The following is a 20,905-nucleotide window of genomic DNA, read 5'->3' as shown; positions in this document are numbered from 1 at the left end:
GTGGTGGGGGGAGACGGGGACGACAGAGAATGAGATGGCTGGATGGCATCACCGACTCGATGGACATGAGTTTGAGTGAACTCCAGGAGTTGGTGATGGACAGGGAGGCCTGGCATGCTGTGATTCATGGGGTCACAAAGAGTCGGACACGACTGAGCAACTGAACTGAACTGAACTGAACAACCTAGCCTTGTAGGCTACAGTCCATGGGGTCTCAAAGAGTCGGACACGACTGAGCAACTTCACTTCACTTCACTTCACTTCACACCCTCAACCATCTCCTATATCAGGCGCTCACACTCCAGATCGCTAGCCACCAGGCTTCATCATCTCATAGCCAGGTACCAGCCAACTGGAAACATCCTTGTGCCCCAGAGCACCCACTGAGATGTTTCAAACTAGCCAATCCCAAACCTGTTAATATTGCCTCGTCTATTCCTTCCCACAGAAACCACAAGAAAAGCTCTCGCCCACAATTTCCTCTTTTCCTCTGCCTCCTGACTAGTGCCAGTATTCCCAGTGGGCTCCCCGCCACCCGGGCCTCTGTGAGTGGTATACAGTCCTCTCACAATCTATGACTGTAACCAACTACCTTTTCAGTGGTAGTCATCCCCTCATGGCTGGCCTTCCACACCTAACAATAAAACCTATATTTTTATTTTTTTTTTGGGGGGAGTAAGTATTATTCATTTAATACACAGCTAGCAAAAACAAGTGTAAGATAAGAACAAGGATTTATCTTAAAAGTTACTCAAATAAGTCTCAAGTTTTATTAAGATCGTCTATAAACACATCTATTCACTACTGAAAACTGAAATAGCACATCAAAAAATTTTACTACTATTTAACACACTAATAACGCTCTGGCCAAGCCAGCCAATGTTATCTTTACATTCCTTCCCAAGTTAATTTGTTTCAAATTCTTGATATTGAGTTTCATCTTATAGCGAACTTAAGGTTTAAGAAACAGGCAATACCTGAGACTTAATTAGTACTTCTCGGTGTCAGATCAAAGCGGAACTAGTGTATATTCAAATCATTCCAAATCCAAGCTACATATAGATTCCTCATACATTAACTGTATTAGGGTAGAAAAGAGATGCAAGTAAAAAAGACAAACTTACAATATACATTATCAAAATATTGGTACAGTCTTTCCCAGGCTGCTTCATAATGATCCTAAAATTACCAGCAAGAAAACAGTACCAGAATAAGGTTTATGACTCATTTGATTCTGTGGCATAATTACTATATATTGTGCTGTAATAATTCTCATAATTATCATCAGAAGGATTTCTCTTAAACTGGCAGTAACTACAGGGACACTGGCATCTTCGCACTCTTGTTCGAATCTCAGTGTCCTCCTGCTGCTGTAGTCCTCTTTGAGAGTCAGAACGAGGAACTCCTTTGGCATAGCGAAGTCTAAGCTATTCAATCAGCTTTTGCATCCTATATCTCCGCTCACTCAACAGCGTTCTCACTCCTCTCTTTCTCACTAGATAACTGCCCGGTCGGTTGAGATGGGTATTCTGGTAGATACGGCAACTTGATACTAGGGTTGAGAGTCAAGTTACTGAGGTTCGTTGCTAACATTTCAGAGAGTTGAGTGGCACCCTGCAATTGTCTGGGAAGCATCATCGACGGATGTTTTAAGAGACTCTAGGGTCCAGGTTGGGTTATCTTCTGATGAATCCATCGGAAGTCTAGTAACAGCTTGAAGCTCCTCCTAGATCTTTGGGTGCCAGTGGAAGGCGATGCTGTAGGCTCAAACTGCTCCAAAGAAGCCTGGAGCAAAACCTATATTTTTAAACAACGACCTCAGACCTTGGTTCCCACCAGCTTTTAGAACTGTCTTCCCCAGCTGACCTTCTTGTTGCTAAATCTCTTGAATACCTTTTGGTCTCTACTTGCACCACTGACCACTTGCCCATTTCTGGGGTGTGGCTCTCTCCTGGCTCTCCCATCCTTCTGACACTCCTCACATTGCTCTGTGGCTTAAACACCAGTGCTCCTTCAGGTCCTGTCCTGAGTTCTGTATTCTTCTAGACCTGCAATGCCCCCTGGGTGCTCATCACCCTCTATTTGCCAACACCTACCAAATATCTGCCCTCTACTCAGACCATGCTCCTCAGCCCTAGCCTGGACCTCTCCGCTGCTTATCCACAGGCTCTCAGACCCAACAGGGCTGACACTGAACTCAAGATCTTTGGCCTCAAAAGAGAAAAACAAATATCACATATTAACACATACATATGGAAGCTAAAAAAAAATGGTACTGATGAAACTATTTGCAGGGCAGAAACAGAGACGCAGACATAGGGAATAGACTTGTGGATACAACTGGGGAAGGAGAAGGAAGGAAGAATTCACAGAGTAACATTGAAACATATACATTACCATATGCAAAATAAATAGCCAGTGGGAATATGCTGTTTGATGCAGGCAGCCCAACCTGGTACTCCGTGAAAACCTAGAGGAGTGGGAGGTGGGAGAGAGGTTTAAGAAGGAGGGGACATATGTATACCTTAGGGCTGATTCATGCTGATGTATGGCACAAACCAACCCAGCACTGTAAAGCAATTATCCTCCAATTAAAAATAAATAGCTTTTTTAAAGGACCTTTTGCCCCAAAGTTGCTTCATCTCTTCTTTCAGAGCAACCACACCACTAGCAGTTCTTGTCAGAACCTCAAACACGTCTACGAAGTGCCCAGGTACTATGACTTCTCCCACGTGCGTCTCCTTCATCTGTCCCACCTTGCCCGTCCACCCCCACAGCTCCTGCCCCGTTTTAGGTGCTCGTCCCCCTCATCCCAACTCCTATGCCCCCATTTGAGCTGCATCCATTCTTGTGCATCCTTCCAATCCCACACCATCACTTCAGTTTCCACTCCTCTCTCCAGAATGCAAATCTTATCAAACTTCTCCCTGGCCTTGGAGCCTGCCATGGCTCCCCACTGCTAACAGGATAAAGGCTAAAACCTTTAGCCTTATAAATCCAGTCTCCTGTCATCTGGCTTCTTCTCTCTCCCCCACCACATCTCAGGCACCATCACTCCACCCACTCCATGCTCAAACTACACGGAACTTCAGAATGTGCAGTTTCCCAGACACTATTCAGGCCTCCATGCCTTTATTTCTGTCAGAAATGCCCTTCTTCTTTCCAGAGAGACAACCACTACTTTCTCCCAAACCCTCCTGGGACTTTCCTCCTTTTTTGCCCGATAAACAGCACCAACAATACTTGATTGCTCTTCTTTTTAACTGTATTTATTTTTTGGCTGTGCTGGGTCTTTGTTGCTGAACACAGGCTTTTCTGTAGTTGCGAAGAGCTGGGGCTATTCTCTGGTTGCAGTGAGCAGGCTTCTCATTGTGGTGATTTCTCTTGTTTCATAGCATGGGTTCTAGGCACGCTGGCTTCAGTAGCTGTGACTAGTAGGCTTAGTTGCCCTGTGGCATGTGGGATCTTCCCAGATCAGGGGTCAAACTCATGTACCCTGCACTGGCGGGCTGGTTCTTAAACCACTGGACCACCAGGGAAGTCCCTCTTATTTCGTTTCATATTCACTCAAAAATATTTACTGAGATCTATTTTGTGCTAGGACCTGGGGGCCCTCAAGATACAGCAGTAAATAAGACACAGACAGGCCCTCAAGGAAGTGTCTGTCACACTAAAACCACCTGGTGCAGTTTCGGGGCTCCCAAGAGCTCTGGCACCACAGTAGTGGCTGGTTTTCCCCAGGCTTGCTGTTGGATATGCACAAGCATAGTCATTTCACTGCCTTTTTATGTTTCATGCAAGACTTGAACCTGGCCAAAGCAACCCAGACAGTGAAATTCTTTCCTTTTCACATACCATTTCCCTTGTCACCTGCACCAGCAGTAAGATCCCTTCTACTTCTCTAAACACCCATACCACCTTTTTGTGAAATGGAATATCTCCTGCCATATCTATAAACAAGAATGTCAGAGCCATCCCAGATTCCGGCCCTCCAAATGTGAATTTCTGAACCCGGAGTGCCCCCCAGAGAACACCACCTGCGATATAGCTGCCACCATTCCCTACAAATGGGAGGGGGGAGGGTTGGGGTAGATATGAAAATGCAGGATGCTAGCCCCAGATAGCTGAGATGCATATGAAACAAATGAGTTTAGTGAGCTCAGACGCTTGCATCTTCCCATACATAGAAGAGCACTAAATTCCTAGAGATTTTCCTTGTTGTTCAGTTGCTAAGTCATGGCTGACTCTTTGTGACCCCATGGACTGCAGCACGCCAGGCTTCCCTGTCCTTCGCCATCTCCCAGAGCTTGCTCAAACTCATGTCCATTGAGTCAGTGACACCATCCGACCATCTCACCCTCTGTCGCCCCCTTCTCCTCTTCTCCTCAATCTTTCCCAGCATCAGGGTCTTTTCCAATGAGTCGGCTCTTCACATCAGGTGACTAAAATATTAGAGCTTCAGTATCAGTCCTTCCAATGAAGACGCAGGGTTGATTTCTTTTAGGATTGACTGGTCTGATCTCCTTGCTGTCCAAGGGACTCTCAAGAGTCTTCTCCAGCACCACAAGTCGAAAGCATCGATTCTTCGGTGCTCAGCCTTCTTTCTGGTCCAACTCTCACATCCATACATGACTACTGGAGAGAAGAGTGCTAATTCCTGGAGACATCTGGTTTTCCCTAATTACCAGTAATCTTTGATGTTCAGACTGTCTGCCCGCTTCGTTGTAAACTTCTTTAAAACCTGACTCTTTCCCCACCCTTGGAGCAGTTTCTCAGGGCTACCTGAGATGCTGCCTCCCGGGCTTGAAGTCCTAAAACTTCCCACCGCTTAAACCAACTCTCAACTTTCAGGTTGTGACTATTTTTTTTTAGTTCAGCCATTTTTAGAGCAATCCATGTTGATTGCCACCTTTCCTCCAGTTGCCTGCCACAGGCAACCCCACACTATCAGTATCTTCCCACATCCACTTTGCTTTGCGTCTCTGCCTTTGTTTATCCCCTCTCCTCGATCTTAAATGCCCTTTCTTCTCTTCACCTGGTGTATTTGTTATATGCGGCTGTGTAACAAACCACTCAGAGTAGTAACTAAAGGCAATAACAATTCTGGGCATCAGCGGTTTGGTCAGGGGTCAGCAGGGACAGCTCATCTGTGCTCCATACAGACTTGCAGGGCTCACCCACACATTTGCAGTCAGTTTACAGGTGGCCTAGGAGTTGGATGATCCTAGAATGATTCACTCAGTGCCTAGCAATTCAGTGGGGCTGTTAGCTGGAGCATTTGAGTTCAGGTCTCCCCATGTGGCTAGCCTGGGCTTCTTCACATGGCAGCTAAATTCCAAGAGGCAAGCCCTCATGAAATCTCTGCCTGAATCACATCTGTTCAAATCCCATTGGCCAAAACCTGTCATGTGGCTGAGCACAGAATCAATATGGAAGAGGTATGACTCCCTGGGGAGCCATCAACTGAGCAATGTACCACATTCTGTCCTCTATTACTAAAAATGTTCTAGGTGGCATGAGTTAGGGTTACACATGTGCGTGTGAGTATGTGGCAGGTCAACTTGGGGCTAGCTTATCCCAAATGGTTGTTGATACAAACTGAGGGACCTCGGTTCTCCATGTGTTTCCTCAAACTTTCTCTTGTGGCAACTGAATTCCAAAAAGGCAAGTCGCAACATGCAAACACTTATGAAGCTTCTGCTTGCATCACATTTGCTGATAGCCCATTGGCCAAAGCAAGACACGTGGCCAAGTCCAGAGTCAATGCAGAAGGGGTCACAAGAAGGCATGGAAATCAGGATGGATGATTCATTGAAGGTCAGTAACGTAAGAATCCACCATGCTTTTCCCCTATTACTTTCTAATTATCTATTTACCATTTCTACATCCCCACTTGGACAACCCTTCCAAGGTAGAGACTGTGCTCTATTGATCTTTGTATTCCCAGGGTCTAGCCCTATGCCTTAAACATTGTGCCTAGAGCAATAATGTCTTTTAATTATTTGATTAATTTCACACATTGTTTATTCATTTATCAGTTCATGGACTTTTCTGTTGTTTCCACTTTTTGGCAACTATGAATATTGTTATTAACTTTTAATAAGTTTTTTTGTTTTTTTAAATGAAATAAATATGAGTATTTTTAATGATAAAGGGTACAATTCACAAAGAAGATAGATACCATAAACTACTGGATACCTAACAACAAAGAAACAAAGATACATAAGGTAAAAATCAGAAGAAATATAAGGGAAAAGAAAATATATATAATCATAGTGAGACATATTAACATTTTTCTGAGAATATTTTATCAAGTGCAGAAAAAATAAGAATAGGAGCATCTTGAATGATGTCATTAATAATTTAAATATAAGATATTTATATTAATTTATATTATTTTATATCCTACACAAATATATTTAAAATTTTGTATCTTATGCATTATTAGATGTCCAAAGCACATTTAGAAAAACTGGCAAAAAGATATACATTACTATTAATTATTTGATCAAACATTCATGAATAAAGGTTCTTAAATGTTGAAAATGTGATCTTCATCTGTGCTTGGTCCTCTGCCCTGCATTCTAAGAGAAACTTCCCTTTTTTGTCATACTGTCCAACCAAACATGCAGTTTTTCAGGGCGTGACCTCACTCTGGGAGTTGACCTCAACTAGAGATTAGGAGAGGCAGAAAAGTGGCAAGCAGTTCCAAGACTTTTTAGTTTCATAGACTAGTCATATTTCCAAAGAAGTCTGAGGAGCAACAGAAAATTACCGCTATTATTTTTGTGCCTAGAAGGGACATTAAAAACACACCATTGGTTCAAAAAAGTAGAAAGGTATAAGCTTAGAATGAGAGTACAGACCATCCCAAGGAAGGGCCAGTGTGTAGCCTCAATTAGACCAAAACTAGGACTCAACAGTGTTATCTTGACATCTGATCAAATTGTGGGGGGGGGCACTCAAGTGGTTTAACCACACATTCTATTTCCCAGTTATTAGCTTCTGTTGATAAGTTCCTCTAGTCAATTAACCATCTCTTTTCCTTCTTATCCCTGAGAATCAGCCTTCAGTTCCCTGCCAGTCCACCGAATTATTCAAACCAGCCAATCATATCCTCCTGCGGGAAATGAGAATTCCACCCTTTGGATACCACAAAGCCTCCCAGAGCTCCTGTTTGTTTACTATTCGAGTGCAGCTCCTGAGTGGCAGGGCCTGGCATGTGGTGTCTTTCTCTGGGCTGTGAGTACAGGTGACTAATAAACTGCTGTCAATCACATCTGTACAGTGTCAGGGTCAGACATGGACTATTTCTTGCCATATCAGTAAACAAGGATATCAAGTTCATGCATGCTCAGTCATGTCTGACTCTTTACCACCCCATGAACTATATAGCCCACCAGGTTTCTCAGTTCATGGGATTATCCAGTCAAGAATACTGGAGTGGGTTGCCAGTTCCTCCTCCAGGGGATCTTCCCAACCAGGGACTGAGCCTGCGTCTCCTGCAGCTCCTCGCAGGTGGCTTCTTTACCACTACCACTACCACTTCTTTACCTGGGAAGCCCCTCAGTCATCAGCAATCACAGCCCTCCAAGGTGAGCTAGTGAGCCCTGAGTGAACTCAGGAAGGAAAAGATACCTACCATTTAGCAGCCGTCAGACTACAGCCACTTCCTATGGTGAGCCCTGAGGAAAGGACTCTCAGGAGTGAAAACACAGGATACTGGCTCCAGATAGCTGAGATGCATCTGAAAGCAATAATTTCAGTGAGTGAGCCCAGACTCTTGCACCTTCCCATACACAGAAAAGCGCTAAATCCCTTAACTTGGGAATTCTGATTTTCTTTAATTAACAATAATCTTCTGATGTTCAGACTGCCTGCCAAACTTCTCTATAACCTGGCTCCTCCCCTCGCCTCCTCTGAGCAGGTCTCTCAGGGTCACTTGTAATGCTGTCTCCAGTGCTTGAAGTCCTAAAAATTCCCACCAAATAAAACAGAACTCTTAACCTTTAGGTTGTGACTATTTTGTTAAGTCAACAGGTTTCATGTGTTTGACCATCTCCGAAACCCTAGGATGGGAATCAGGGAATTCTCCCTTATCAACAGAGTGAAGGGGAGGCGATCAAAACAATGTAGCAACCTGACAGGTATGTTCAGAGTACTCCACAACGTCCTTGTTTATTCCATTTCATCCAGGACCAGTGAAATCAGTCCAGCAGAAGTCTGAAGACCCACCTTGGAAGGACTGGAGCACACTGTACATGGAGTTGGAAGATCTGCAGTCTAGCTTGTCTTGGCTGCATTTCAAAATATTTGCCTGACCTTTGACAGATCATTATTCTTTTGGGGCCTCATTTTCCAGCTACAAAATGATGAGATGGCTTCTGCCACCTTCGTGATTTTATAGACAATCGGATGAAATCAGGAAACAGAGTGAATGGCAGGTAGACCCTTTGTTAGCCTAAAGGAAGGTGCATTTTGAGAGGAGCATTATTCCATGTATCTCCAGAAGGGGCACCCAGAGGTGATGGGAGAGGAAAGACCTAAGGGACCCGCAGGGCAGCCACAGTAAGTCGGGAAATCTTGCCTTGGGTGGATAAACCCTTCCTTACTGCTTTCAGCACTCCTATCCTGTGCCATTAGAAAATGGGAGTTTTTAAATCTCCTCCCCATCAGAACCCTGTTCCATCCCAGCCCCTAAATGGATAGTTTGAGCCATTCACTCCATCCAGTCAGACACTTTGGTTTAGCAGACACTCTGTTGCCACACTCCCCTCCCCTTCCTGAAGTAAAGTGCTTGGGGACCCAGAAAATAGGCCAGGTCCTTGAAACCTTATCAAAATAGCACAGCTAGGCCTTCCATCCAGCAGCACTCAGCGACTGGGCCATAGAGCGGGAAACAGAGCAGCCAGGGTCTTACCCAGACAGAGCCCAGATATTTTCTGTTGTCAAGGTGCCTGTGGGTATCCTCAAGTCTTGCCCAAAGGAAAAAAGAACCATCTCCAACCCCATGGGGGTAGGAGGCAGGGTTAGGCTGAAGCAAAAGCAACTAAAGCAACTGTGTTTTGATAGGAAAGATCCTTGGATTGAGAACCAGAAAGCTGGTGAGCAGGAAAGAAGACAGTGGAGTACCGAGGAGGAGGCTAGCGTGTCCAGAATGCAGCAGGAAGAAGAAAGGGAAAGATGAGGTGGTGGTGGAGGTCGGCCGCCAGGGGCAGGACATCCAGGGACTTAAAAATTACCCTCCAGGGCTCTCCTGGTGGTCCAATGGTTAAGAATCTGCCTTGCAATGCAGAGGACACTGGCTCCGGGAAGATTCCAGGTTCCACATGCCACAGAGCAACTAAGCCTGTGCTCCACAACTACTGAGCCTGCGCTCTGAAGCCCACAAGCTGCAACTACTGAGCCCATGTGCTGGAACTACTGAAGCTCTCTGTCTCTCGAGCCGATGCTCCACAACAAGGGAGGTCGCCGCAATGAGAAGCCCACACACCACAACCAGAGAAAGCCTGTGCGCAGCAACGAAGACTCAGCAGCCAAAATTAAATCCATAAATTCTTTTTTAAAAAATTACCCTCCAGACAATGAGAAGCCAGGTCATCTCATCTATGAAAAGGGATGGTCTGCAGTTCCCAGGTCCTGGGAGCCTGTGACATGTAGAGTCGGGTAGCCCTACTACTAGGCTAGGGAAATCCCGGGTGGGCAGGAGCAGCTACGTTTCTCATAAAGTGCTCCAGGAGCTCCTGCTGTTTACCAGAGGCAAGGCTCCGTGGATTGGACCATCCGTGAGGCTTGTTCCAGTTAGAAAGTTCCATCACTCTAAGTGCTGGGAGGCCACCTAACCTCCAAGAGGGAGAAGGAAGTGAATCTACCACTTGCTAGCCCAGGGATGGCTTCCAACAGTACCATTACAGTAATGGAAACTGCAGAGAAGGTGCCAACACCGATCTCCGTGAAGAAATAGGAGAATGGCTGGGGGAGCAGGCGGGTAGGGTCAGCCCACAGGATGTCCCAACCAGAATTCACAAAGAGGCCACAAGGTGGCAAATTAATCAAATAAACCTTTGTTCAAAAAAAAAAAAAAAATTGGAGACACAAGTCATCAGCACTGGCTATTTAAAAAAAAAAAAAAAAATGGCCCAATGGCTTCTGGTGACTTCAAATTAATGGAGCAAGGACAAATGCCCCAGAGGATTAAAAGCGTGGTATCTACTATTCTTTCTAGTGGTCCTGTCTCCTCTCCCTTCCCACAGCTGCAGAATCTCCCCTTCCCCTGGGCTGAGATGCAGCAGTGGAATATAGCTCAGCACCAAAGGCTTGGGGCTCCATAGCCCAGGTCGACTGGCCATCTCTCCTCCTCTTAGCCATGAAATGGGATGAGACGATCCCAGCAGATTGTGGCCATAGATGTAACGGCCCAAGCAGAGTGTTTTATAAAGGGCAGCACCCCTTCTCTTGTCTGAAGACCAAGCACACAGCGCTCAGGGACTTGGGTGGGTGTGAGGGGTAAGAGGAGAACATGAAATTGAGAAGAACCTTCTAGCTGTCTGCACCAGAAGTGCCAGCCCCGGAGTTGAGGGACACAGTGCCCCAGAGCAGAAAGCCGCTTAAGAGATGGGTGTTCTAGGCTAGGTGAGGAGTTGGGGCAGGGCTGGGGACCAGGAAAGACCAAGTGCTGCCCTTAAGGGCTGTTGCCAAGTGGAAAAACACCCCACTATCTTCCTTTGGAGAAAACCTGTAATATTCCAACACCAAAAACCTCTCACTGGCTGCTCCCGCAGAGATGAGTTCTAGCTGAAACGGAAACGAGACGGGCGTTGCCTAAGGGGGCCCAGCAGCTGGCTTCCATCCACCATTCCTTACCCACTCCGTTTTCGCGCAGGCTTCCGAAACCTAGGTCAAAAGAAAGGGTTAAAGCCTTAAAAGGGGAGCTGTCTTGGCGGGGCTCTGGGAGGCGGCTAGCATTCCCTGAGGGACCCCAGCCCGATCTCCAGGGTCCAGAACCCTGCCCTCCCAGGCCAGGCCGGCCGGCCACAGGATGGCGGCCCCCTTTTGCTGCAGAAGTCCCCTCTTTCCCGTCTATCTCGGGCTGCCTCCTCCCTCCACCACCCTTTTTCGCTGCCGCTCAGCCTCTGATTGGCCGAGCCCCCGGGCCCTCCCCGCTCCCCCTCTCCCACCCGTGGTGAAAACTGCGGGCGCGGGGCACGGTGCCGCAACTGGAGGCGGCGGCGCGTCTGCGGGCGGCTGCAGCGGCGGCGGACCGGAGGCCAGGTGGGAGCTGGAGCCAGGGCGGGCCCCGGGGCGCAGGGATGGATAGGTCTTTGGCGCCCAAGCAAGCCCTTCCGACCCAAGGCTTCGGAAAACGGACCAAGGGCGCCCTGGGAAGGAGCTGCGCAGTGCCTGGAGAGGGGCCTGCTTGCAAGGCAGGGACGGGAGCCGCGGCGCACCTTTCGCCCGCTGGGAGACGTTTACCTGGGACTGGAAGGCTGGAGGGGAACCGGGAAGAGGGCGGCAAGGACAGGCTTGGGTTCTGCTCTTCACCCATAAGTACCCAAACCCAGATCGTAAAGGCGCGGGGGCGGGGAGGCGGGGAACGGAGGACCGAAAACTGAAGGCAGTCTCTGCCCTGCGACCTCATGGCGGGCTTGGTGCCGGGCATCCAAGGAACGGAAAACCGCAGTGCCGCGGGGCCGGGCGGGGGGGCACCGGGAGAAAGGCCGGCAGACAGGGCAGGCGAGGACCGGAAAAGGATAAGCGAGGGGGAAGGGGGACCTCAGCTGGGAAAGGAGAGGCTTGGAATAGGGAAACGGAATAAGGGTGGGGTTAGTCGAATGCGGGCTAGAGCTGGAGGGAGCGCGAAGCTTCTCCGGGTTCTGAGCTGCGGGGACACAAGGCCAGGGAAACGCTAACAGATGGTGCCTCCCCTATAGCGCCCACCCCACCCTTCCGCTCTGCATCCCCTTACAGCTCCAGCCCCATTTCTTCCTTTCTAGTTCTAGCCACCTCCCCCCTTCCTCTCTAGATCCCAAGCTCACCACCCGCCTCTGTAACTCGGTGTCTGCTAATCAAAACCAGATGTTGCCCCCTCCCCCGCCTTCTTCCCCAGCAGCACCTCCGGGTCCCTTTCGGCGGGGGTCTTAAAGGGAACTGACTGCAGCGCAGGCGCCCGGGGACCCCAGCCTCGCCCCTCCCTCCCGGCACTGGGCAGAGCGCCGGGGACCTGAACGCGGCTAGCGGCGCGCCCTGCGCACGGGAGCGCTAGCACTGGGGCACGGCCCTCCTGTGGCCTCTCCCTGGCGAGCGCTGCTGCGGATAGGCTAGGCTACCCGCTCTGTTGCCTTGCCAGGATACTGATTGAGCCCAGGCTGCAAAAAAAGATGCGGCAGAGAGCCGAGTCAAGAGAGGCTACCAGAAGCCGGACTGGAAAATTGCAGGTCCAGGAACCCCGCCCAGAGAGCTGAACAATAGAAAGTGTCTTGGTTCCGATGCAGAGAACACATGCGATAGGAGACCACTGTCACCTTCCTCACACACAATCGGAGACACGTTTAGCTGTGTGCCAAGTGTGGCCCCCCACACACATGACCGACCACCCAACCATCATCCCCATCCAGAGATGAACGCTTGTGGATCACTCACGCTTGAACAGTGCTAGATGTTTGTCATTCTCCTTAAGCCCCATCACAACCTGGTGGGTATCTAAAGCCAGGTTCATTCGTTATCTTTCAGGCATCTGTTATATGCCAGGAACTGTTTGGGCATTGGGGAGTTTCTTCAGAACAAGAAATAGAAAGGCCCTGAATGAGAAGGTTTTGTTTCATGGGTAGAGAGTTCTGGTTCTTGCAAGATGAAAAGGTGTTTTGCTGAACTTTCATTTCAGGTTGGAAGGATCCTTAACAAAAGAAACCACAAATAAATATACAAATAAACAATTTCAATATTTAATAGAGGCTTATTTATATATAATCATTAAAAGAAAAGAGAAATAGAAAAAGTAAAGTAACAGCACATACATCACCAAATTGGGCCGACCAACATCCAGACTTAAACAGCACTGGCAAGTCCCAAATAACAGCAGTCTGGAGTCCCAGTTGGAAAAATGTCCCAGGCTGTGCGTCCACTTAGCGGGTGAGACTTCAAATTGCAGTTTTGGGGGTTCCTGCTTGTAATCCCAGGTCTTACAGTGATAGCATCATTTGTTTGCATACAAAAATGCTCTTCTGGTTTTACTTATTTAACCCTTTTACAGTGCTGTTTGTTTTACGTTATGAGTTATAGGATTTCATTAGACCCTGATTGCCCAGACCCTCAGGGGTTCAAGAATTCCAAGACCCGCTCTTTTTTCTTTTTTCTTGACTAGAGCGCTGCCTGACTAGCTGTGCTTGCAGGAATGCACAGAATCCAGGCAGTGTCCAGGCAGGTCAGAGGCCTGCTCTCCTGCTTCTAAAGCCTGAACAAGACTTCCTCCATTTTAATTTCCTCAACAAAAGGGTTCTGGAGATTGGCTGCACTACAGTGCGGATGAACTTAACACTTCTGAATTGTACACTTAAAAACGATTAACAGAGACTTCCCTGGTGGTCCAGCGGTTAAGACTCCATGCTGCCTGATGCAGCCAATTTTTTTTTTAATATATATGGTCAAGATAAATTGTGTTTCTACAAATTTTACGATAAAAAATGTAGGAGGTCCCTGCCTTGGAAATGATCAAATTAAAGTCACTTATTCAAAGCCACCCAGCTAGTAAATGTTCACATACACACACACCACAGAAGGGTGTGTTCTCCCACCCCCTTGCTTCCCTGACAGGGAAGAGCTGAGTGGCAGTGTCACATTCACTGAGGTTGGGAGGGGAGAGGGCTGCGGAGAGGGGCTTGGATGGCCATTATGGGATGTCTCCCGAGGGCCCCCAGCCCTGGCGGTAAGTCTGGGGACACCTGCCCTACCTCCTGGCTGATTCCCATCTTGTTCCACCCCAGATCCAGGACTGCGCTCTCGGCACCATGAACCCTACCATCGGCATCGCCCTCCTGCTGACAGGTATCGGGCAAGGGGTAGGGCTGGGATTCCAAGCTCCCTAGCTGCTTTCTTTTCAGAAAAGCTGGCTTCTTCAAGAACTCAGAAAGTGGAGGTGACTAAGGAAGAGAGGGCTTCTTTTATCCCTAAGACAGCTGAGCAACCTAGTTGGTTTTCTGACTACCAGGGACCATTTCTGGAAACACAGTTCACTAAGTCTGCCCCATACTGAGTTGGAATCTGCAAATGCAGATCAAGATGTAGCATCACCTCCCCCAAGATCTCCTGCCCCTGGAACACACTGGCAGGACCCCAGGACTAGAACAGAGGGAAATGGGCTGGAGTCTGCAGAAGAGAAGGTACACTGGCCCTCAGGGACTGCTTGGGCAGGGAGAGGTGCTTGACAGTAAACCCTTGTGCCCTCCCTGGTCAGGCCTTTCTCTACTGTGAATGTGGGTGGGAAGTCCCCTGCTCTATAGGTCCTTCCCCAACTTGGAGGGGGGCACTGCTGGTGCCAGTCTTACAGGTGGCCCGTGGGCAGAAGGTGACCAGCCTGACAGCCTGCCTGGTGAACCAGAGCCTTCGTCTAGACTGCTATCATGAGAATACCACCACCACGCCCATTCAGTACGAGTTCAGCCTGACCCGTGACACAAAGAAGTGGGTGCTCTCTGGCTCCAATGGGGTCACTAGGCCAGAATACAGCTCCCGAACCAAATTCTTCAGCAAGTACAACCTCAAGGTCCTCTACCTGTCCAACTTCACCACCAAGGATGAGGGGATCTACACGTGTGAACTCCGCCTCTCTGGCCCGAATCCCACCGTCTCCAATAAGGATGTCTCTGTGTTCAGAGGTGAGGCAAACCCCCAGCAAGATCAAGTAAGCGGGCAGAAGCAGGCCGGGGAGGAACTGGCCAGCTGGGACACCAGGCAGGCCTCTTGGCTGGGCCGCAGAGGAGAGTGGCCCTGCAACCTCTCTCCCCTTGTCCCCTGCTGCCGCCTGTGCCCAGGGGAGTCACTACCCCCAGCCTGAATGGGGAAAGGCTAAGGGGACCATCAGACAGGTGGAGTAGCGTGCTGGATGCTTCCCCTGTGGCCGTGGGCAAATCACTCGGCCTCCCCAAACCTCCTCCTCCCCACCTGGAAAACAGGATGGCTCTAGCTACCTCACCCACAGTTTCCTTGTGATGATACACGTTCAAGGGCTCAGGAAAAAAAGATGAAAGTATTAGTCACTCAGTCATGTCTGACTCTTTATGACCTCATGGACAGTAGCCCACTGGGCTCCTCTGTCCATGAAATTCTCCAGGAAAGAATACTGGAGTGGGTTGCCATTCCCTTCTCCAGGGGATCTTCCCAACCCAGGGATACAGCCAGGGTCCCCTGCATTGAAGGCAGATTCTTTACTGTCTGAGCCACCAGGGAAGCCCTTCAAGGGCTCAGGAACGTGCAAATGGGAAAGATGGTTGGTTCAACCAGGTTGGCCCTGGTTGCAGCCAAGACATCATGGCGCCAGCCTCCCCAAGGGAAAGCATCCTTGCTCTGGGCCTGGCCCCTCTCCATTCCCGCCCTGCCTATCTGCCCCATTTTCTCGCCACAGATAAACTGGTCAGGTGTGGGGGCATAAGCCTGCTGATCCAGAACACCTCGTGGCTGCTGCTGCTGCTGCTCTCCCTGCCTCTGCTGCAGGCCATGGACTTCATCTCCCTGTGACGGGTCGGGCCCACGAAGGACACAGGAAGCCACAAGGCCCAGTCCAGAGATCCTGCTTCTCTGAGTCGGCTAACCCCCTTCCCGACAACCCCTCACACACCTTGGGAAGCAATGGGGACCCCTCCCCTCCTAAGGAATTCCAGTGCTGCATGCCATTCCCTCCCCTCTGCCAATGCCACCTCACACCCCTCTGCCTGCCCTTGGCTACTTGTACTCTTTGTTCCAGAGCTGCTTCCGTCTGGTTTATATTTAGGGCTTATCCTTCCTTTTCTTGGGGAGTTTGTGAACAGGGAAGCCAGGGTTAGAGACCTGATGGAGAGTAAGGGGATGGGTGGGGTGGAAGAATGGAGGGGTGTCAGCCCCTGGAGGCCGTCATCCTTGCCCACGGGGACCTGAGGCCTGGGAGAGCCCTGCAGGAGGAGGAGGAGGAGGGTGTGTCTGGCCTGAGCAGGCAGGATGGCGCCCGAAGGCCCCGGACATGGGGGCACCGCCAAGCGTGGCCCATCACGTGAGGGGAACACCGAGTGTCGCCACGAGCACTTCCTGCCACAGAGGAATGCCACCTTCTTACCCTGCCGAGGCGCCCTGGGCCCGGGGTTTGGTCCAGTGACGATGCCAATTGTGTGGGAAACAGTGCTGATGAGTTGGAGGCAGGTGGAGGGTGCTTCACCCTCCCCCGCTACAGCGGAAGCTACAACTGGGAGTCCAGTGTGTCTCACTGGCCCAACCAGCAGCTGGGAAGGTGGCAGAGGAGGATGAGCCCACTCCCCGGCTTATCCCGAGGTCCTATGAGCTTCCAGAACTGGGACCTGGAGGCAGTAAAGTCAGGCCTGGTGGAGGCTCTGATGGAGACCCAGGGAGTTTGGCCCTAGTGTTTCTCCAGGAGGCTCTTCCCCTCTCCCCCAGCAGTGCCTGAGCCTTCTGACAGCCCCCTGCCCCTTAGGCCTGCCTTCTCAGGGACCTCCGGGGGGGCCTGAGGCAGGCCACGGGGTGAGACCCACGAGTGGGACCTGTCTCGAGCGATGGATTTTCCCAGCACCCAGCTCCCCACCCGGCAGCTCTGCCATGTCTCTTGACCATGTGTAGTGCCAGCACAGCTTATGGCATCTCGTTGAGGAAAAAGAATACTGTACAATAAAACCAAGCCTCTGGAATCTGCCCTCCTGTGCGTCTCTGCGTTGCTCCTCTCTCCAGGCCTGCCCCCGACTCCCTTAGCCAAGAGGTCCAGCCCCCTGCCTCCTGTCCCCCACTCCCTGCCTTCAGCAGCCCTTCCTCTCCCCTCTGCCTCCAGGGGTGGACCACTGCACGCCTGGCTTCTCAACCACCCTAACACCACACGTTTGCCCAAATAAAGGAATATTCCCTCTGCAGGCTCACCTGCCCACAACACAGTATGGGCCAAGCCACGTGGCGCTGGTTCCAGGACAGGCTAACAAGCACCAAGGTGTGCAGTCTGCCTTCTCAGATGGGGTTGTTCTCAGATCAGGTTACATCTGCTACGTGGGAGCTGCCCACATCCATCAAGGTGTGAGGACAAGCATCTCTTAAGTCCAGCTTGGTCAGAGAGAGCACTGGGGTGGGGAGACAACACAGGCCCATCCCAGGCTCCCTCCCCTAAAATCACTGAATAGAATGCCAACAGCGCTGCCTGGCACCAGGGGCTAGAATAGCACCATGGGGTGGCTCTGGGTCCCAGTGGCTGGCAGAGTGACACAGCTCCCAGACATCCTTTGCCAGGGGATCTGGGGGAGGAGAGTGGTGACTACCCAGAATCTGACTCATCTGATATTTAGTGCTGGGTAGGATGATTTTTCTGAGCTTTTGCTTAAAGGCCTAGGACCTAAATTCACACCAGTGACTCCCAAGCCCCTAGTGGCCAGGCTAGAAGAGAGCACGAGAAGCCCCCAAGGAAAAGAAACTGTGTCGCCAACAACAGGGGCCCGCCCATCCCTACATGGGCTGCCAGATGTTCAGTGCAGGGCACCCAGCCTGGGCACAGGTCCCTTTTGCATTGCTTGGTGGTGGTTTTGTCCCTAAGTCGTGTCCGACTCTTACAACCCCATGGATTGTAGCCTGCCAGCCTCTTCCATCCACGGGACTCCCCCAGCAAGAAAACTGGAGTGGGTTGCCACTTCCTTCTCCAGGGGATCTTCTCAACCCAGGGATCGAACCCAGGTCTTCTGCATTGGCAAGCAGAGTCTTTACCACTGAGCCAAAAGAGCCTTTAGCAGGGGAAGGGAATTCAAATGCTACACTCGGGGTAGTAAGAGTTCAAGTTGGAAGGAACTGGGAAGCCAGGCGTGCAGCCTCGACTGTGAGAAACCATGAGACCCTGGCACCTGCGTGAGCCCCCTGTGGGGTCTCTGTCACCCTGGCGCTGTCCCCCTCGAGAGTTTAGTGCCCCACCCCCTCAAGGGTCCCTCTACCCCCATGGTGCAGAGGGGGAGGAGGAGAGCCCAAGGCCCACAGTGAGCGGGGTTAGCTTCAGAAGATACAGAGGCCATCTGAGGTCCAAGGGCTCCCGGAAGGCAGAGACAGAGAAGAGAGGCAGAGGCCTGGGCCTGAGAAGGGCCTCAATGACTGAAAAGTCAGAGCTGTCAGGCCTCACATCACAAACCGACCGGGAAAGACCGGGCTCTCAGAGGCAGGCCACGATGGCAGTCAGCTCCTCTCGGGTCAAGGCAGGAGAGCCTGAAGGCTCTGCGACACGTCCACAGTGACTTGACTAATAACAAAGAGGGGTGGGTAGGGACTTTGGGAAGGTCATGTACACACAGCTGTATTTTAAATGGATAACCAACAAGGACCTGTTTCATGGAACTCTGCTCAGTGTTACGTGGCAGCCTGAATGGGAGGGAGGTTTGGGGGAGGATGGGTACAGGCATATGTATGGCTGAGTCCCTTTACTGTTCTCCTAAAACTACCACAGCATTGTTAATCAGCTATACCTCAATACAAAATTAAAAGTTTAAAATTTGTGGGAAAAGAAAAGAGGGCTGGGCCCCAGCCATCCCTGCTTCCTGCACAGATACCCAGAACTCACCCCACCAAGCCCCTTCCCACTCCTCCTCACCCCTCCCCCACGCCCCCCTTAGCCATCTCGGTCCCTCCCTCAGGGCACAGGATGCTTGCTCAACGGAAACAGAAGCTCCTCTCCACACCTCCTCTCCACACCTCCGTCACTGAGACAGAGGAACATCTGAACATCTGGTGGGAGGGTCTTCCCAACACCCAGGGGCTCCCTCGGGAAGGGCAAGGGGATCACCACGCGGAGATGCAGGGACTCTCTCTGGCCAACCAATAAATGTACCCGGCATCCAGGGGACCCAGGACATGCGTCTTCCAGCCACCCCACCCCTCTGCCCAGCGCCACCAGCATGATGTTCCTGTCCTGCTGGACACAACTCCCATGTTGTGATGAGCAGGTTTCTCTTTACATGTGAAGGAAGCAAGTCCTAGGTTAGGAGTCAACCACTTTCTATCATTAAGGAATCTGTGGGGCTGGAGTCCTGAGTTCTGGCAAAGCATGACAAAGGTCCTCCCTCCTGAGAATACAGCAAGGATTCAGGACAAAGATGGGACTGCCTCCTGCCCAGGGCTCTCAGGGCCTGAATATGCCCACCCCTCGGGAGGATTGTGTCCTATGAAGACTCCCAGAAGGATTTCCCTGGTGGCTCAGTGGTAAGAGAACCTGCCTGCCAATGCAGGGGACTGGGGTTCAATCCCTGGTCTGGGAAGATTCCACATGACGAGGGGCAACTGAGCCTGTGCGCCACAACTACTGAGCCTGTGCTCTAGAGCCCTGGAGCTGCAACTACTGCGGCCTAGAGCCCGTGTTCTGCAACAAGAGAAGCCACCGAGATGAGTTCACCATAGCAACTACAGAGGAGCCCTCGCTCACTGCAACTAGAGAAAGCCCACTGCACACAGCAGCAAAAACCCAGCACAGCCACAAAAAGAAAAGGCTCTTGGGAGGCATCTTTGCCCAGCAAAGGGAAGACCTGGGGATAGGGAAGGTATGGAAATGGGCACATGCTGGAGAGGGCAGAGTAGGACCAATGGGAGAGTTCTGCAGAGGCCAAGTGTGGCTCCAGCCTGGAAGGGCCACTGATGGCCAGCCTGGCCCAGCAGCAGAGGTGGGAGTGCCTGGCAGTGGGCATGGTCAGGGGAGGTCATTCAAATAGCTTCTGGTATTCAGTGGAAACCTGAGCTAGAAGATCCTAGTCACGTCACCCTTCAATGCCCCACTTCTCTGATTTCCAAAATAAGATGGGGAAAACTCCCTGGTGGTCCATGGATTCCACGCCCCCCGCTGCGGAGAACTAAGATCCTGCAAGCTTCCCAACGCAGCCAAAAATAAAGTAAAAAATAAAATCAGATGGTAGCACTGGAACATTCATTTCTACAACAAATGTTAAGTACCTAGCTGCGGGAAGAGGTAAAAGACACAGGCCCTGGCTGAAGGAATCTACAGCCCAGTAAGAAGTTGGGAATCGATTTCAACGCAGTGATTGTTGCTAAGAGGCAGCAAAGCTGTGGCAGATTTAGTGGTTTCCCAACATGCATTCTCCTCTTCTTTCTCAGCAAAAGAACCCACAAATTTGAACTAAAGACTACATTTGATCAGAATAAAGACTACATTTCCCAGCTCCCTTGTAGCAAGATGTGCACATACGGCTAAGTTCTGTCCAATGGAACATCAACACAAAATAATGAGGATAATTTCTTCATGTGTGTGTTCAGTCACTCAGTTATGTCTGACTCTGTGACCCCATGGACTGAAGCCTGCCAAACTCCTCTGTCCATGGAATTTTCCAGGCAAGAATACGGGAGTGAGCCGCAATATTCTTCTCCAGGAGATCATCTCGACCCAGGAATCGAACTCATGTCTCCTGCATTGCAAGCAGAGAAGGGCTCTTAAAGGAAGAATGCGTACTTTTCAACCCTTTTCATCTTCATGCTGGCTGGAATGTGGAGTTCCGGGCTGGAACTGGAGCAGCCATGTTGGACTGTAAGAAGTTGTATGCTACACATGACAAAGTACAAGGCAGCAGCTTGGATTCCTAGTGCTGGGAGAGCTATCAGAGAAGCCATGGAATACTGTGTTAGAGTGACTGTTACTTGGAATTTCTGCACTCACAACTGAACCAAAATGTACCTTTAAAAAGAAGTTGCT

General features: G+C 50.3%; 1 protein-coding gene and 1 pseudogene across 2 annotated transcripts; one reads left to right on the top strand and one right to left on the bottom strand.

Moving 5' to 3' along the window:
• Positions 1-774: 774 nt before the first annotated feature.
• On the bottom strand, positions 775-11,075 carry LOC129554436 (developmental pluripotency-associated protein 3 pseudogene; annotated as a pseudogene). Its single transcript, XR_016038986.1, has 4 exons — positions 10,864-11,075; positions 7,643-7,747; positions 2,398-2,470; positions 775-1,797 (listed from the first exon to the last, which is right to left on the bottom strand). The product of XR_016038986.1 is annotated as a developmental pluripotency-associated protein 3 pseudogene (transcript).
• A 50-nt stretch (positions 11,076-11,125) lies between these two features.
• THY1 (Thy-1 cell surface antigen) lies at positions 11,126-16,887 on the top strand. Its single transcript, XM_055423215.2, has 4 exons — positions 11,126-11,271; positions 13,980-14,040; positions 14,535-14,870; positions 15,617-16,887. Exons 2-4 carry the CDS (start codon positions 14,004-14,006, stop codon positions 15,727-15,729), a joined length of 486 nt encoding a protein of 161 aa, XP_055279190.1. The 5' UTR covers positions 11,126-11,271; positions 13,980-14,003; the 3' UTR covers positions 15,730-16,887.
• Positions 16,888-20,905: the final 4,018 nt, after the last annotated feature.

The sequence above is a fragment of the Moschus berezovskii genome, chromosome 14 (assembly GCF_049115385.1).
Source record: "Moschus berezovskii isolate FMDL1 chromosome 14, NW_MosBer_1.0, whole genome shotgun sequence".
Classification (NCBI taxonomy): Eukaryota; Metazoa; Chordata; class Mammalia; order Artiodactyla; family Moschidae; genus Moschus; species Moschus berezovskii.
The sequence above is the reverse complement of the archived record's forward strand: the minus strand, read 5'-3'. Positions and strand labels throughout refer to the sequence as shown.